Below are 18,297 nucleotides of genomic sequence, written 5' to 3'. Positions count from 1 at the left end.
CAAAGTTGGCATGCCTAGTTGCAGAATTAGATACAAGATCTTCTTTTGAATCGTATATCCAAATTGAAAGGGAGAAAATGGCAACCTCCCTAAGATCTCATGGGAAGAAACAACAAATGAAACCATGCCCAGCTCTCATCACCTTATCCTTTTGGAAAACTGACTTGATGTCACGCTGTGCTCACTGTCATGAAGCAGTTTGGAAAACCCAGCTCTCATCGGTCTTACAGACTCTCTGTAAATGCCTTCCATGGAGCCTCTCGACTCCATCCGCACTCTGCGGAGTCCAGTGAGCCAGAACAACACTGAAGGCAGCACTTGCAGGCTTCCTCCTAACCCTCGCTGTCGCCCACCTAATGGTTTCACCTGGGCACACATTGACGTGCACTGAAGTCGACATGTGCTTGACTCCATGAATCGCATACCTCACCAGGCCAACAGCCGGCGCCGACGCCGGCCTGCCGAGCCGGAGTTAACAGGCTCAGGACGTTGGGCACCACCACCGCCGACCGCCAGTTCGCCAGCACCTGCGTCAAGCAGGCCGCGGCGCACTTCCCCGACCTCAACGACGACGCCGTCAGCGGCCTCACGAGCCGGTGAGGCACGCCGCTGCCCTTCCCCATCAACTCAGAGTTTTGACTGTTGCCAGTAGGCCCTCTTCGTGTTCTTTAAGAACCATAGTGTTTGTTTCCACTGGTGATGTTGTCTGATTACTTTGTTGATGTTTCTAATTCATGCAGGTTCCCTAACTGGCTAGGTTGAACTCTGCATCGAAGTAAATGGAGGCAGATGAACAAGAGCCGCAAGGAGTTTGTTTATCCTTGTCTTGGACAAGTATTATCTGGCTCAGAATGCCATGTTTGTGATGCTCAGACATCATCTTTTGTTGGCTGCAAGGCTCAATGCTTGGCCTGCGATAATACAATCGATCAACTTACACTTCGTCATTGCTTCGATTGATTACTTGCATGCTTCGTTAACCTCTTTCCTGAGCTTCCAAGTTCCCATCAAGAGCAAACACATAGTCACCAATGAGAGCAGTGCAGGATGACATCTGATCAGGATATGCACTAATTTCTAATTTCTAATGAAAGAGCTAAATGGTGGATGGAATTACACGTGGGAAATTTTAGGGGTGATCTAATGTGACACCTAATCAATCATACATCGAAAAAAAAAAAAGGAGATTTTTATTCCCAAGATATCTCTCTATAAACAAAGTAAATGTTTCATCATCTTCACTTTTTGTTCTTTTTTTCCTCCTCCTCATGATGTCGAACAACGAAGTGACGGAGAGGGTCGACGTAGTTAGGATTCCGACGGATGAAATAAGAGGTTGTGAAAATAAGAATATGATTGAAAAGTAAGATTGTAAATAGTAAAAATATATTTTATTATTATTTTAAGGATTATCGATAGTAAGAGGATCGCCAATAACAAATTAAATTTTAATATTTTGAGTCACAAACAATTACCTATTGACATTTTTAACATAGAGATTTATATTATTCGATTCAAAGTCCAACCCAAAACCTACTTCTATTATAGTACGATCTAAGCTGTAATCCAAAACCAAATCCTATCTTAGTGGCAAAATGACAACTTCATAGATTAACGCGTTCATTTCTCTATGATAATGATTCTCTGACTGTCGTCCAAAACTTGTTTGAATCACATAGATTGAGTTTTAGCTCTTGCATTACTTTCTTTTCCCTACTACATGTTTTCTCTCCTTCTCTGGGAACTGTTATCGTTGTGTTGCACTGTGCTCCTAAAGATTCCTACTGTAAAGTTCTTTATCGAGGAGGAAAAGAAGAGCCTGCTGCTTTTTAGGCAGTCCTAATAACAGTCGTAAAACATCAATGCTTTGCACACTCCTTGTGCAACACAAAGGATGTGAGACCAGGTGGGGCAGTGTTCATTCAGCCTTACAGTTATCATGATTTTGGAGTAAAGAACCAAGAAAGCTTTCTTTGTCATCCAATCTTGAGACAATGGTTTAAGTTTCCTTGGTGATGTTAGTGTGTTGTTGTGCTGTAACAAAAGCAACAACAGTAACAATAAGTCATAATGTCTCAACTATTTGAGGTCAACTCAGCATTTGCATATTCAGGAGTAACTTTGATGATTTTGTCCCTCGACTGTATCTAATGACAAGAACTTGTGTGTATTCTGCACCAAAGATCAGTCTCTCCATCTCAGCACTTTCTTTCATGTGCTGTTGAGTTACTTCATTAGATCGTATGGCTTTAGGGAACACTTTGGGTAGAGGAGCTGAAGGAAATCACTGCTTTGTCTCGCAGGAACAAACACTGCATGGATAATAAAGGAGCAGCAGTGGCATTTGAAGTTAAAGAAGAAGAAATCTCTGACATGGTCGTGCCAAGCTTTGCTGTTCCTTGTATCATTGCACTGTTGTGCTCTGAGCTAGGAGACAACAGAAGTGCCTCCTTCCTGCTGTCTAGATCAAAGAAGGCCATGCCTCTTCATTAGAAAGCATATGATTCCCCAAGTTTATTCCCATACATCATCTGATTCACCCTTTTCCGGTCATCTTAAAGCCATTGTTACACACTGATATATATATATATATTACATGAAAATTTTCATCTTTTTTAGTCCGAATTGGCTGGTTAGCAATCTTACACGAAGGTGTGTTTGTTGATGGAAAGGTGGCTTCATCATGCTATGTCTGCATGGATGTGGGCAGTTATCCTCTCTTCCACATGCTCTTCCTTTCCTTTCCACTTTTCCTCAGTTGTGATACTCTTTTGCCTTTTGCTTTCTGCAAGTAATGTATACTACTGCAATTATAATCTTTCCAACATTATATGATTGATCAGCAAAAGTAGGAGATCGATTAGCATTTATTGGATTCACACAGCAAATTCCCAGCAATTCAAGCTATATACATATATATATATACATATGTATATACATATATATATATATATATATATATATATATATATATATATATATACATACATATAATCGTTAGAATACTTGTGAATTAAACAGGCTGATGGCAACAAGTAAATTATTTATTAATTTTAAATAAAATAAATTTGATTTGTTATAATGAATAAGTGGTAAAAAGGAGATAATAATATATATATATATATATATATATATATATATTTATTTAAAGAATTTATTAACTATTAAGTATCGGCTTTTTGCGTCGTCGTCTCCCGTCACTATAAAGCACCAACGGCGGGCGTTCATTCCTCCAAAACGGTTCCGAGCCGTCTGATCGTAACGCCATGATGAAGCGCGAATCGTGGCGGAAGTCCGCCGGATCGCTGGCAGGCAAGGAGGCGAGGCGGAACCGGAAGAACTCCCTTGACCCCGACGACTTCCGCGACGTCTTCGGCGGGCCGCCAAAGAGCGTCCTTCTCCGCCGCTTCGCCGGAGACCTCTCCGCCTACCGCAGAACCCGACCCTCCCCACTCTCCGACGAGGTGTTACAGCCATCGGCGGGGACAAGGAGGACGTGGGTGAGGACGGAGACGGGGTTCTACGACGACATATTCGGATCGCACGGCGACCTCCGGTCGGCGAGAGGGTCGAGATCGAAGTCCAGCGAGTCGCCGTCGATCTTGAGCTCGGAGCACGTGAGCCCTTCGATCCGCGGCGATTCCACACCCGCGGACGTCGTGCTTTCTTCTTCTCTCGCTTACAAGCTCCGGTGGGTATTCGTGTAGATCTACAGTTAGCATAAGGTTATACCGGGACATGCTCTCTGATTCTTTTGAGACTTCTCCATAAGCAGACCGATCGCAGCACCAAGATGCCATAAATCTTCGTCTCCGCTGTCAGCAAACTCCAGAGAAGATCACAGCAACAGGAGCTCGATCACCATGCAGCGCCCTTCACGTTCCTTCTGCAACTTGTTCGCGCAGCAATCATGCTTCTCGTACCGTGAGACCTCCAACCTTGAAGCCAGCTTCCGCGGGCGCCATGAGAAGCCTCTGCGGTGTGACAGCTCCGCGACAGAGTCACCGGCATCGGGAATGTCCTCTGTTATCTTCGACCACCCGTTGCTGGCCGAAGCAGAAGCAGAAGCAGAAGCAGAGGATGTGATGATGGAGGAGGAAGCCGCAGAGTGTTCCTTCAGCATAGAAGTCGGTGGCCATGACATGCAAGAAAGCATCGATGAAGCCATTGCATGGGCCAAAGAGAAGTTCTGGAATTAATCAGACGCTGAACTACTCTTCTCCAAGAAAACTGAAGATCGAAGCTGTGCTTGTGGAGTTCCCAAACAAAACTGGTCAGTGTAATGCATTTAGCAGGGCTTCATGGACTCTTTGTAGTGCAGTAAACATCAGTTGCATTGCGAATTCAACTCAGTTGCTAGTTTGACTCCAGACATGGGAGGAGGAGTTCTGTTCTCGGGCTGAAGCACATAAATTCATATAGTAATATTCATATAAACATGTCTTCCAGATTAGTGGAAAAAGTACCATTGAAATTGGTGAGAGATATTTTTTATATTACTTGAAAAAAATAAAAATAGAAGATATATTTTAAGAAAAAATAAATAAAAATGAGACTTATTCAAAAAAATCACTCATAATAATTTGATAAAAAAATTATCAAATTATATTAAGAGTAAAAAAATAAAGAGTTAAAAAAATCAGATCAAGCATTTTTATATAATATTGTTAATGTTATATCATAAATGTAATTAGCATTCATACCATTGGAATCACATGCACCCATTCACGTTAATAAAAAATAAAAAATAATTTTTTTATGTGGATATAAAATGAAAAACATGTATTTCTAGCTCATCTCATCCTCCAACGATATCCATATATATAAAATAATAAAATTAATTGATTTAGTAAAAGATCTTGATAGATAATCGTAACGTCTTAAGTCGAATTTTACTTTTTATAAATAATAAAACTAATAAAATTATAAAAATATAAAATTGATTAAATTTGAACCATATTTTTTATAAATATATTTATATAAAATATCATCGTTACATATTATTTATTATTTTTAGAAGATTAAAAAGAGCAATAAAATAATAGCCCCTCGTAGCACCACAAGTAACCTATCATATTGAGTGGATATCCTAAATACCACAAGCCTTATCACCTACAACGTATACATCGACGAGTGGAGAAGGCGCCACATCTTTCCCCCGACAAACTCCCAAAACCCAACCCCTTTTTCCTACCATCAGTTTCCATACAATTTGTTCTATTATTATTATTATTATTATTATTATTATTATTTATGAGAAAAGATTTCCTCCTCTCTCTCTCTCTCTCTCTCTCTCTCTCTTGTTTTGGGGGGAGAAGAAAGAACAAAGTCTATCTCAACTTCTTCTGGTACTGCTCTGTCCACAACTACCACCGGGCCTTATCCGTCATCAATTTGAGGCCTCCCGTTCTCTTTTTGGAGTTGAATTAGGGTTTCGCAGGTTCCTCGGAACCCTTGCGTTCGTTAAGTTCCGGTGATAATCGGACATCCTTTCGTTCAAGATTCGAACTCTGTTGTGTTGTTTTGGCCGTTTGAGCGGCGATCGAAAGATGCGATTTTTGTGTTAGTTTGGTGGGAAACGTATGTTTGTGTAGCTTTCTTGTGAAGCAATGGCGTCTCCTGCTTCCCTTGCGTCGCTGGGAAGCGCGAGGCCCATCTCCTCCCCGGGTGTCTTCGAGGTCTCTTCCTCGGCTGTCACTGTTCGGAGGATTCATGTCGTTTCTAGTATTAGATTTAGTAGCTTCTACGGGTCGATGCAGTGGCGTGTTGCTCGAGGTCGATTTTGTAAGTGTATGGTGACCACCAATTTGATCGAGGAGAGGGGAATTCCGGTCTCTTCCGAGTCCACATTCAAGGTTAGTAATAGCAGTGTTAGCAGAAACGATGATGCCGATCTCATCCTCAAGCCTCCTCTGAAGCCGGTGCTCAGAGCGCCCCCCAATGGTCAATTAGATCCTTCGAACTCGGCCTCCTCTAATTGGTCATCCGACAAGGCTGTTCGTGAGAAGCCGGCGGCCCCAATGGAAGACGGCGAGGAAATGATGGAATCCCTTGGTGAGGTTTTAGATAAGGTGGAAAAACTTGAAACTGCGAATGCGGTCAAATTTGGTGGCAAAGATATCAGGGACACTGGTGTGTCCAATGGCAGCTCCAAATCAAGTAGGCCGGCGAATGCAACTTTGGCTACAAGGAATTCGAAGACAACTAAGAGTGTTTGGCGGAGGGGGAACCCTGTGGCTAGTGTGCAAAACGCAGTTAAAGAACCAGCAAAGGTCAAGGAGGAAGAGGAGAAAAATTCCTCTACAACCACAGTGACAAATACGTTGGGAGCTCCTCCGATTGCACCTTTGAAGCCTCAGATGCCTTCACCAGCCAGGCCAAAGTTGCAAGCAAAGCCTCCAGTTGCTCCACCTACCATTCCTGCAGCCAAGACGCCTGATGTCCAGAGGGAAAGGAAACCGATTCTTATAGATAAATTTTCATCCAAGAAACCAGGTATTGATCCAATTGCCGCTGAGGCGATATTAGCAACCCCTTTGAAGCCAGCAAAAGGGCCCCCACCAACCAAAGCCAAAGATGATCGTCGTAAGAAATCAAGTTCCACAGGAAGTTTGCGCAGACGTATGGTGGATGATGGGAAGATATCCGAGGAGGAAGCCTCGGAGCTTAACGTGCCGATCCCCGGGGTTACAGAGCCAAGGAAAGGAAGGAAATGGAGTAAAGCAAGCCGTAAAGCTGCAAGACTGCAAGCAGCTAAAGCTGCAGAACCTGTTAAAGTCGAGATCCTTGAGGTGGGTAAAGAGGGCATGTCGACTGAGGAGTTGGCATATAACTTGGCTGTCAGCGGAGCAGATATTCTTGCATTTTTGTACACAAGGGGAGTTAGGCCTAATGCAGTCCAGAGGCTTGATAAAGACATTGTCAAGATGATATGCAAAGAATATGACGTGGAAGTAATCGAAGTTGATCCAGTTAGAGTGGAAGAGATGGCAAAGAAGAAGGAAGTTCTCGATGAAGAGGACTTGGACATGTTAGAAGACAGGCCTCCTGTTATTACAATCATGGGGCATGTGGATCATGGAAAGGTATCAGTTTTTTTTTTTCTTTTGTAAGCTACTCGAAGAGTTAAATCCTTGTACAAATAGACCTTTAATTTCTTTGTTTGGTAATCTTGATTCACAGACGACACTACTGGACTATATTCGAAAGAGCAGGGTAATTTCTGAATCTTTATATTGCATGTTTATCTGTATCAAATTTCTTAGTGATGGGCTCAAGTGTCTTGCAAACCAGTCATAGACAAAATATTCTCCATGTATCTATCACAGCTCTTGAAATTTCAGTCTGACTCATGATTACAGGTGGTAGCATCAGAGGCAGGTGGAATAACTCAAGGTATCGGAGCATACAAGGTTCTTGTGCCAGTCGATGGAAAGCCTCGACCATGTGTCTTTCTTGATACCCCAGGGCACGAGGTATTTGTTTTTTGTTCCTTTTATTCTGCCATCGGAATTTTCAGCTGATATTCCCTTTTGGTTTTACGACCTCTAGATGGTCTCGGTATTAGGTATAAAGTAAATTTTGTACTTTTGAGAATAAAGTTATATTGTGCTGACTACTTAACTGAGTGTTACTGGTGAGTTATTCAATGCAACTAACTCCTAGTCTAAAATTCAAACAGGCTTTTGGTGCAATGAGGGCACGTGGAGCGAGAGTGACTGACATTGTCATCATTGTAGTGGCTGCTGATGATGGAGTCCGCCCACAGACTAATGAAGCAATAGCTCATGCAAAGGCAGCTGGGGTGCCTATTGTCATTGCTATCAATAAGGCATGTTAGTTCAGTCATGCTACATGTTGTTCATATCTGGCATGCAAATAACTAATCATGCATGTTCATTCTGTGGATTCAGATAGATAAGAATGGAGCAAATCCTGAAAGAGCTATGCAAGAGCTTTCTTCTGTTGGCCTTATGCCAGAATTATGGGGCGGTGACATCCCTATGGTTCAGGTTGCTCCCTCTCCCCCTTAAAAAATAATAATAACCATTCATTTTTCATGATTCTTAAGAATGTTTCGTGGTCTCCTGAATCAGATCAGTGCTCTTAAGGGAGAGAATGTTGATGAACTGTTAGAAACTGTGATGCTTGTGGCAGAGGTATAAGGTTTGGTCTCAAATTTAAAGTTTGTTCTCTCGGTGAAATCAGTGCCTGATTCAGATCTTTCATAATTTGAAGCTGCAAGAATTGAAAGCCAACCCAAAAAGAAATGCTAAAGGCACTGTCATAGAAGCAGGTCTGGATAAAGCAAAGGGAGCCGTTGCTACACTTATTGTGCAAAATGGAACCCTTAAGAAGGGTGATGTTGTTGTGTGTGGTGCAGCTTTTGGAAAGGTTCGTACTCAACAATTAAGGGATCTTCCTAGGAAAAAAAATGGAAATGACTATTTACCAGCCTTTTTATACACGTTACCAATGTTTTATCTCGAAATTTTGTATCATGCAATGGTCTAGGTATCTTTCCCTTTCTGATATCTTGCCAATGTTCCACGCCAATTTTTCTCATGAGCAGGTGCGTGCTATGTTTGATGACAGAGGAGGTCGTGTTGATGAAGCGGGACCATCAATGGCTGTGCAGGTTTTTGTTTCTTATACATCTGTATCATTTGTCCTACTCTTAATATGTTTGAGATATTTACATCACTCAACCAGAATAACTTTATGAACGAGTGAACAAGCTAGTTTGATTTGTCCATGCATATGGGGTGTTTAGCTCGTCCCTTAGAAATGCATTGCATACATAACAATGATGTTAAGCATCGGTTTGCTCGAAATTGATTGTGAGGACTTCTTCCCCATCATGGTAAGTGAGAACAAAAAAGAAAAAGATTTACACAATATAGAGTAGTTTCCATTCAGCATCATTTTTTTTCTTGCAAATAGTTACCATATTCAATTGGATAAGCTTTTTTTCTTGTTTTCCTATGTCACCTTTTTGTCTCCTCACTGCACTTGACATTCGTATGTGTCTCCAAATCTCATGTCCATATTCACCCAAAACTTACATGGGGAACTCATTAATTCTAGACTAGAGTGCCATTTTTACCTAAATTATTAGTCCAGTCTTGTGCAAAATTCAGATGTCCAGTTAATTTGAAGACCATCTCACGTATGCTGGCTTATGTCCAGCTGTTGCATATGCACATGCTATGCATCGTTTGGAAAACCTTGTGATGAGGATATGATTCTGTGACAGACTTTTATTTGCGTCAAAATGTCTTAGAAGCTACTACTTTGACAATTCTTTATATTGAAAAATGCTGGATTTTAAAACTGATTAAAAGTGATATGTTGTTGGAACTTGGAGCTTAATGAAGTAATTGATGCTTGAAAAAAAAATGCTGAATAACTTGACCATAATGGGAACAACTTGAATCAGAAAAATTATTTTCTCCACATCTAGTAATTTGCACCATACAAAGTAGTTTTTATCCTTGAACAAACTGCTCAACACAAAAGAACAACTAGTGAATTATACACAATGGGATTTTGAGGTACGGCCTTTTTATAATCTCAAAGGATATGTGCGTCATAAACTATAATGTGATGTCATGATCTAGTTGTCCTGACTCTCGATATTGTTTTGCTTATTTCTTAACTGCTCTCTCATGCCTTTCCTTCCTCACTTTGAATGTTCAAATTCATAGGTCATTGGTCTCGGTAGTGTTCCTATTGCTGGTGATGAATTTGAGGTTGTTGAATCCCTCGATGTTGCACGTCAAACAGCAGAAGCATGTGCAGAATCATTACAGGCTGCACGGATATCTGCTAAGGCAGGGGAAACGAAGGTCACCCTATCTTCCATTGCTTCTGCTGTTGCATCAGGAAAGCACTCTGGTTTAGATGTGCACCAGTTGAATATTATTCTAAAGGTTGATGTTCAGGTAAGATGTCTCCAGATGCATGTTATCTTGGATGTCATATCCAGCACATTGTTTGTACAGGACTCATTTCTGTAAGATTGAATGTTTTCATACATAATAGGGTTCAATTGAAGCTATCAGACAAGCTCTTCAAGTGCTCCCTCGAGATAATGTCAATTTGAAGTTCCTCCTCCAAGCTCCAGGGGAGGTTAGCACCAGTGATGTTGATCTGGCTGTCGCTTCTGAGGCCATTATATTTGGTTTCAATGTGAAAGCTCCTGGTTCAGTTAAGAGTTATGCAGACAAAAAGAACGTTGAGATACGGCTATATAGAGTCATATATGACCTTATTGATGACATGAGGAATGCAATGGAAGGGCTTCTAGAGCCTGTTGAGGTGAACATTTGACTATCATTAGATTCTTCCTTTTGCATGGATGCCTTGGAATCCTATGCTGACATTTTGTTTTAATCCTAATTATGTTGACAATCTTCTAGGAACAAGTCCCAATAGGAACAGCGGATGTTCGAGCAACATTTGGTAGTGGTAGCGGACGTGTTGCTGGATGCATGGTCACTGAAGGAAAGGTGGTGAAAGACTGTGGTGTTCGGGTTGTTCGAAACGGAAAGACAGTTCATACTGGCACAATTGATTCTCTTCGACGGGTGAAGGAAGATGTAAAGGAGGTAAGCCACAAACAGTTGATCATTGTATGGAGAACAGCTCAACATGATTCATTGTCTACTAATAATTCACAATATTGCAGATAAAGCTACTACAAAAACTTGTATCAGGCATACCATGATTGTAGATGGTGCTCAATGTAATTTGAGCACCCAAAATCTTACAAGTTCATAGCCATTAATTTATTTCTGTAGTAATCTTATTCAGGAAAACGAAAGGAACTCTATTCTAAAATAATTGATGTGTTATTTTATTGCATTCATGCTTTTTAATACATCTTTCCCAATATGGAATATGGTTTTGCTCAAGGAACTTTAGCATATATATCTAATATGGAACTAGTACAAAGTAGCAAGAGTTTCCTGTTGAATTGCTTCATAAAAAATTCCTAGACCAAACATGAATCAAACTAGTAAATCTCTTTTGATGAACAACTTCTTCTGTTTATGTTACTATTATAACTTGGAAGCACCAGATCTTCGATAATGTTTCCTGAGTTTATAATACATAGAAAGTATAGATGCTTCTTGTTAGCTTAAGACCTAATGAACTTTGTTGCTGTGCAATTTTTTAATGAATCATTCTTTCATTATGTGATGTAGATTTTGGCACACAAGTTTTCCCAAATGCAGCTCAGCTTTTGTTACTCACTCATGACCATGTTTTCTATCTCAAACTTAGTGAGCCTTCTTTCTGGTATCCAGGTTGGTGCTGGGCTCGAGTGTGGTATTAGTGTTAATGATTTTGATGATTGGGAAGCTGGAGATGTTATTGAGGCCTTCAATACAGTGAAAAAGCGACGGACACTTGAAGAAGCATCGGCCACAGTCACAGCTGCATTAGTTGGAGCTGGAATTGAGCTGTGAAGCAGGAAAAGATGGCTACAACCGGTCGAGGGTTGAGCAAGCGATGTGCGGCGGATCTGATATTCTCAAATTGTGGTGTCCTGTAAAGCATCCAATGGGTGGTGGTTCAAAACAACTTCAGACTAATTAAGCTTTGGGTAGGTTCGATTACTCATCACATCTTCATTTGATCTTGGAAGATGCTCGGGTCATCTGCCATATAAGCTATTGTAAAATGAATCTCAGCCGCCTTTTTCCCCCTTTTTTTTGTTTTGTAGAGAAGGGCACTTCACTTTTTAGTGATTCAATTACTTGTAACAGATATAGTCGGAACACAGTTTTATCTTTTTATAATTCAATTGCCCTCTCACGACAAGTCAACGCTGTCCTGAGTTTATTTGATGCCCGGTGTATGAAACCGTACCTAAAGGGAAAATAATGTCATAATGCCTATATTTTTGCATATACGTTCTGTAGATGAAACTATGTTCCCAGTGTGTTTTTGCATGTGTTTTTCTTGTTGTGATACTCATTTAGCTTATAGTGAATCTCAAATCAGTTTCAAGATGGTTGAGTAATCTCACCAGGGAAGATTGTGATAGACTCGGTTAAGGTAAAATATGCAAATGCTGCACAGGAAGAGAAGAGTAAATTCAATTCAAGGAAGGGGAAGATTAACATTATTTACTTGATGAATTCCTATGGTAAAACAATCCACTTCCCAACAAAAATTCCAAGGAAAAAACAGAGATGCACTCAGAGGTGAAGCAGTATTTATGTCATATAGTGTTCCTATCGTCTTAGGACTGTTGGTTCGTCCAACCGACTTAGCAAGAATCGGTATGTGGATTGCTCCTGGTTTGGATGATTTGCTCCGACCCATTAAAATTGATTCGCATCGACCCGTTAAACGTGAGAGCTCTCCCTCTGAACATAAGTGTATCTCGTCTTACACTGTCACTTCCCGTCGCTCATTGCCTAAGATTTTTCGCCATAAATGATACCTAAAGTTACTAAGCCACATGCATTATCAAAGACCAATTTGGGTGTTAAAACCCACAGAAATCAAAACTTATACATATATGTATATATATAGGAGCAAGATCGATCCACATTGATTGATCTAATAACCTACCTCTTTGACCTCTACATGCATATGCTAATGTACTATGGTCGTTCACTACACAACTGAGAGACAAGACGGTGTGACATCCATTCACTTGGTTGGTACGAGCTTGTATCATTTCCTTGGGTCCAAGCCATCATGGCCGGCGAGCATTCTGTACTTGTCCTTGCGCGTCAAGTTGGTGCACTCGAACCCAATCGTTCGCCCGATCGCCTGCTGGATGTGATTGGCCACATCGTACTTGGATTTCTGCCCGCCTGGTACCTTCGCCGAGAAATCCAACCCGTAGGAAGGGCGGGGATTCATGAGGAAGAAGAAGGAATCCAAGCACTTGTGCCCCCGCACGGTGGTGCCGTAGAACATGCTCCCCTCGTTGGTGACGGCGACCGGCACGATGTCCTCGGCGATCTCCGCAAACAACGGGCTGAACCGGAGCAGGTACGGCTCCCGGCAGGTGGTGCCCTCCGGGCACACCACCAAGTCGCCGTGGCCCAGCGACGACCGCATCCTCGCACCGTCCTCGAAGCGGTCCCGCCTCAGTCGGATGGTCGGGATCGGCGAGATCAGCTCCGACAGTCTACTGACGCTGTACGTGACGGCTGTTACCTTCCGCCGGAGGGCGGTTGATATGATCACGGGGTCGACGAGCGTCCGATGGTTGCAGACGAACAATGTGTGGCTCCTGCTGCGTGTGGCGGCGTCGGATCGGGGCTCGTGGAATTGGGCCCTGATGCGAACGCCGGTGGCGGCGGTGCACAGGAGGCACATCTTGTAAGGGGAGGAAAGGCCTACGAGGATCCTTAACGTGACCAATACGACTCCGAAAGGTATCCACAGGAGAACGATGAGAGAATCCAGCGGCGTAGGTAGCGCCACCAGACGACCGTCGTGGAAGATCAACGGCTTCGGGTACTCGCTTCTTGGCACGGGTTGGGCTGCGTCCTGTGGTGTGATGCAGTATCGTTCCTGCGATGGGGGAGACACGTCAACGATCGGCTGAGGTGTGTGTGTGCGTGCGTGTGTCCATTGCGGGAAGCACGTACATCACTCCCATCGCCAACCGAGCACGTCGAAGCGAAGCAAACCTACAAACGGTGAGTGTACGTACCGCGCACAAGGACATGAAGGGCTGATCTCTGTCCTTCCCGCACAGTCCAACGTCGATCACCTCGGCACCTGCCATGGCCGCGTGGAGAGCTTCGAGCCGCCGGGAGCCAGACATGAAGCCGCCCGGGGACGTCAAGCCCAGGAAGAACCCCTGGAACGCCCTCAGCTCCGTGCCGAGCACGCCGTCGACGTCCAGGTACTCCCTGGAGAACGGCTCCGCCATGATCCTCGGGCACGAGGTGATCACGTACCGTTTGCCACCGCAGCCGGCGAAGACACGGTACGCGCTGCGCCGGAGGTTCTCCAGGTAGAACTTGGGGAGGGTGGCCTTCGCGGCCGCCTGGAGATTGACCACCCTGAGGCCCGCTGTGGCGACGAAGATCATCACTCGAAGAGCGACGCACTCGAGGCCGGCGAGCTCCAAGAGCCGCACGAGGGGGGCGAGGAGGAGCAACGCGAGGGCCCGGACGGGGCCGCCGGCTTCCAGGGACACCAGCATGAAGTACGGGAAGAGGCTGCTGGAGATGAGAAGAGCTCCCTCGAACTCCGCGGCGATGCTGCGGTTCTCTTTCCAACTACGAGGAGAAGGCGCAATCGGAGACATGACCAGCCTAAGAGAACCAAGGAAACAGTTTCAGCATTGTAGGCATCTTATAGAGAGCGAAGGCATCGGCCGAAGGATACCGTAGGCGGGCATGGATGGGAGGCGTTTCACGAGCCACGAGGTGAGAGCGAGGGAGAGGCACTCGTACTTGTCCCGACGCTGGCCATGCAGAAATTGGGGTCTTCTTGATCCATTATAAGGAGCAAAGAGAATGGTCATCATCGTGCCAGGGTAGAAGAACAGGTGGTAGTATCACAAGCATTCACACAAAAATCATCCACGGAAACACAATGTATGTGTTTTACCACCGGTCATGCTCAAAAGATGAGGTTCTTCAACCCTCAGTCACACAAAATACAATGGATGTTGTTGGATAAAGGCATCCGTGTTTGATGAAAAGGGTAGCAGCAACAAGGAGCAACACACAGGAGCAGATACAGAGCCGGCCTTCGTGAAAGGGTTTCTCACAGATATCAAATCATACCAAGTGACTCGTTGACCACCTTATGGTGTGGCAATCATAATCTTGCCAGCAAAATAGAAGTAAAAACTGGGAAGAACAATTACAATCAGCAAGACAACATCAGCTTGAGTTTTAACTTGGAGCCAATCAAGTTTAGCCCCCTTTTGCTTCTGTTTTTGAAGTAGAATCTGTCGTTTCATTCAGGATTCTCATTCCTGCTTACACTGCAAAAATCGACTACATTAACTTCCATAGCCATCGAAGCTAAGTCAATAAGTATTGATCCCAGCAACCAGGGAACGTCCAAAGAGTGATTTTAAATGGCTAATAATCTTCTCAGAATCCAATTCTGATGCCAACATTGCTTAGGTCTGCTATTATACTCTTCTCAACCCAGCTAAGATAGTGAGGCTTTCAGCCTGTTGTGACTCCCCGCTCTTCGAGGACCACATCCTATTGATACCAGCACTTCCATCAAGGCCTCTGGCTTTTGTTAAGCACACACTAAAGATGAGTCAAAAAGGAAAAGCAGTAGGGTCTTGCAAAGACCTTGACCTCCAAATCAATTGTTGCGTGCAGACTGAACTCTCAGGCAAAAACATTTTGGCCCAACATAATGATCAAAATCAATTAATGATAGGCAAGTGGTAATCAGCATCAAATGAGGAGGTACAGATGAAACTAACAGGACACCGGCAGCTGATGGTATCATAGCGTTTGAAGGACCACAGTGGCCCTAAGTTGCCCGCCAAGGAAAGAATAAAGCAACTCTAATCACCAAACTTCACCATAGTCAAGAATGCAAATAACAAATGGGAATAAGATAAAAAGAAACTGAAAAGAGTAAAAGAGTAATGCTATTCATGTGTAGCATAGAGAGTGCTTAAGGTACCTCAAAACATGCAGTTGGAACCCGAGCCCGAGGAAAAGATGGTTTGAAGTCGTTCTTATTCACGGCAAAGAATAAAGTTCATGGAGATAAGCTAAAATAAAGTTCATGGAAACTTGGCAAGAATAAAGTTTGAGAATTATCTTAATCTCTATTGTTATATACAGGCGCAATCTATATACAACAACAATAACAATAACAAAATCGTAAATATCGATCATTCGGTATAATTTATATATCATAATCTACTGAACTTTGCAATAAGAATATTCACCAGTTTGGGATGTTTTCATACCAAAGCATTGTGTCTTTAAAACGAGGCCTATGTTAACCCACCACAAATGCAATAAATAATGTGAAGATTAAGACTGATGCCATGATAGCAACCCTCAAGTACTGATTTCCATTAAAAGGGTAACAAGCAACAAGCATAATAAATTTGCCCAAAGACCTTCATCACTGCCAATATCTATAACACTAGTATAACAAATTAATAATTACCATCTTCAATTTGGATATACAAATTAGTACGACGATAAGGTCACTTCATTGCGACATAAATGACCAAGGTTGAATTATAGAAAAACTTATCTTAAATCACTGAGATGACCCTCACCAAATCCAGCATTGATGGGAGTCTCATGGGGTTTGTTTTTTACTAGGTTAGCAACTGAATGTACATGTTTCCGATCGCTCTTATCGATCTTGTCTGAATGGGAGAACAAAAACTTAGAATCTTGATATTGATGATGACATGAACAAGCCTAAGTTTATCGTGAAATGATTTTTGCAAATATCAAATGGAACAGTCAAGTTGGAAAGTCCACCAAAATATTTTCATGGAAGCTTAAAGTTAAAGCTTAATTTTGTAAACATAAAAGAAGGTTAGAAAATGAAGATAAAACTATTGGAATAAAAAGAGAAAATTACTAAAAAGAAACATCAAGGGAAAACATAGCTGAATAAGTCTAAGTTGATACTCTACAAAACCATTGGTTCCACACATTAAATTCTTAAATCAATGATGAGAAAAGAACCACCCAAATTGAGGAGGATACGATACCTCTACATGTAGAAGAGCTTCAACTTAATAATTCTTTTATATCCTAGTAATCTAATCCTTATAGCGCTCAATGATTCAACATCCCTAATAAAAGAACCCAAATCAGAGTCGTACATAAAACTACGAGTCACCACATCGGTGAGAATCCGACATGAAACCTTCGCTACAACCACAGCAAGGCAATCGAAGATTGAGCTATCGGTAAGCATGACGAAGAGATGATAAGCAGAGTATATTTCTATTGCTTGAATCTGAAACAACCACCACTCCCATTCAAGAAAAACACAGATGTGGTAGTGCAGAAGAAAAGAAAACACAAATAATTCAAGAACAAGATGGTACCGCTTGTCCCGAGTTTGACGCCGTGGGTCACCCTAACCTATTGAATCTGCGATTGGTTTCCGACTGACTGCTTTGAGAAGGGATTCCGACCAGAATCTGGGTCGGGAATGGAGCGCGTCGAGGGAGACGAACGAAGAAGCGCTCGCGCCGAACCAATTCTTCAGATGGGTCGGTCTCAACGAGTTCGATTTCGGAGACCGTATCATATACCAAAGGAGAAATACGTCGTGGACGTGGACGTGTACCCAAAGCACCGTAGATTAGTAGTATACACGAGTAGGGATCCTTCGGCCGTCTGTGGGTTAATTATATATACCCCCATACACTTATCCAATTAGTATTGTAATTTTTATATTTAAAAAATTTATATTAAGATTCTTATAATTTTAAAAATAAAATGAATTGTATTGATAAAAAAATATAACATATGATATCAAATATTGGAACAACAAAAAAGTGATCCTTTTTAAAATTACTTTTAACATCTTTCTATTTCCAACACTATTGAAATTATTTTTTATCGATAAAATTGTTGAAAACAAAAAGATATTGAAATTATATTTTTACTATCGCGTAAGAGTAAATGAGCTTATTTATTTTATTTTAAAATTATAAAAAAAATTAAATATAAAAATTTTTACATATAAAAATCTCGATATTGATAAGAGTCTAAGTATAAATGATAAGTATAACACATGAATTAATTATTTAACTTTTATGAACAATCAATTATACTTCAACCAAGTTATGATGGGAGACCAAATTGGTAGCCCTACTTCACCCAATTTTAGTCATAAACTGGGAAAGAGCTCCATAAATCCCTCCGAACCGGGACTTTATTTGACCGACTCCCAAGAATAGGCTTGGTGAAATAAGAACATGTCAAAGACATCCTGGCTGCGGCCTCAGACGAGGCGTATACCCTCTATTCCTAAACTACCCCCTTCTGCAGGTTCGACGAAGGTTGATCTTAGGTGATGGTATTTTGGTAACAAAGAGGAATGCCGAGGACAATAGCCTAAAGCTCGGCTCTATAAAGATCCTGCCGCCTCTGCGGCGTATCAACAAGCGAGTTGAAGTCAGAGGAGCTCAAGCAATACGACTCACGAGAGAGGATGGCCGGAGTGCAATTAGCTTCCTTCTTCTTGGAGACGGCGCGGAGCTCACCGCGGTCGCTCAAGGCCCAGTTCGCGGAGGTGGCGCCGTGGCGACTAACCTGCACGAGGCGACAGCGCCGAGCCACCCTCGAC

The 18,297-nt window shown here is 42.3% G+C and overlaps 3 protein-coding genes across 4 annotated transcripts; 2 read left to right on the top strand and 1 right to left on the bottom strand.

Moving 5' to 3' along the window:
• Positions 1–3,253: 3,253 nt before the first annotated feature.
• LOC103979560 (uncharacterized) lies at positions 3,254–4,319 on the top strand. Its single transcript, XM_009395733.3, has 2 exons — positions 3,254–3,691; positions 3,776–4,319. Exons 1-2 carry the CDS (start codon positions 3,267–3,269, stop codon positions 4,197–4,199), a joined length of 849 nt encoding a protein of 282 aa, XP_009394008.2. The 5' UTR covers positions 3,254–3,266; the 3' UTR covers positions 4,200–4,319.
• Positions 4,320–5,297: 978 nt separating this feature from the next.
• On the top strand, positions 5,298–11,916 carry LOC135608115 (translation initiation factor IF-2, chloroplastic-like). 2 transcript variants are annotated; one of them, XM_065100609.1, is made up of 12 exons: positions 5,298–7,085; positions 7,183–7,215; positions 7,362–7,475; positions 7,682–7,835; positions 7,918–8,012; positions 8,097–8,159; positions 8,239–8,394; positions 8,573–8,638; positions 9,708–9,944; positions 10,045–10,320; positions 10,422–10,610; positions 11,313–11,916. In XM_065100609.1, exons 1-12 carry the CDS (start codon positions 5,610–5,612, stop codon positions 11,472–11,474), a joined length of 3,021 nt encoding a protein of 1,006 aa, XP_064956681.1. In that variant the 5' UTR covers positions 5,298–5,609; the 3' UTR covers positions 11,475–11,916. The 2 variants fall into 2 exon arrangements, with proteins under 2 accessions (XP_064956681.1, XP_064956680.1); XM_065100608.1 differs by having other exon boundaries at positions 5,299–7,085; positions 7,682–7,831; positions 7,914–8,012.
• A 666-nt stretch (positions 11,917–12,582) lies between these two features.
• LOC103979561 (glycerol-3-phosphate acyltransferase RAM2-like) lies at positions 12,583–17,203 on the bottom strand. Its single transcript, XM_009395734.3, has 3 exons — positions 14,371–17,203; positions 13,688–14,297; positions 12,583–13,545 (listed from the first exon to the last, which is right to left on the bottom strand). The coding sequence occupies exons 2-3, from the start codon at positions 14,288–14,290 to the stop codon at positions 12,694–12,696; spliced, it is 1,455 nt and encodes a 484-aa protein (XP_009394009.3). The 5' UTR covers positions 14,291–14,297; positions 14,371–17,203; the 3' UTR covers positions 12,583–12,693.
• Positions 17,204–18,297: the final 1,094 nt, after the last annotated feature.

This window comes from Musa acuminata, chromosome BXJ2-3, assembly GCF_036884655.1.
Source record: "Musa acuminata AAA Group cultivar baxijiao chromosome BXJ2-3, Cavendish_Baxijiao_AAA, whole genome shotgun sequence".
NCBI classification, from domain to species: Eukaryota; Viridiplantae; Streptophyta; class Magnoliopsida; order Zingiberales; family Musaceae; genus Musa; species Musa acuminata.
This window is presented reverse-complemented; position numbering and strand designations above follow the sequence as displayed.

Coding starts and splice junctions, on each gene's coding strand:
- LOC103979560 (XM_009395733.3), top strand. CDS start 3,267: ATGATGAAGCGCGAATCGTGGCGGAAGTCCGCCGGATCGCTGGCAGGC. Junction 3,692..3,775: donor TCTCTCGCTTACAAGCTCCG/GTGGGTATTCGT, acceptor CTCCATAAGCAG/ACCGATCGCAGCACCAAGAT.
- LOC135608115 (XM_065100609.1), top strand. CDS start 5,610: ATGGCGTCTCCTGCTTCCCTTGCGTCGCTGGGAAGCGCGAGGCCCATC. Junction 7,216..7,361: donor ACTATATTCGAAAGAGCAGG/GTAATTTCTGAA, acceptor TCATGATTACAG/GTGGTAGCATCAGAGGCAGG. Junction 10,321..10,421: donor GGCTTCTAGAGCCTGTTGAG/GTGAACATTTGA, acceptor ACAATCTTCTAG/GAACAAGTCCCAATAGGAAC.
- LOC103979561 (XM_009395734.3), bottom strand. CDS start 14,290: ATGTCTCCGATTGCGCCTTCTCCTCGTAGTTGGAAAGAGAACCGCAGC. Junction 13,546..13,687: donor CCTTCATGTCCTTGTGCGCG/GTACGTACACTC, acceptor CCCCCATCGCAG/GAACGATACTGCATCACACC.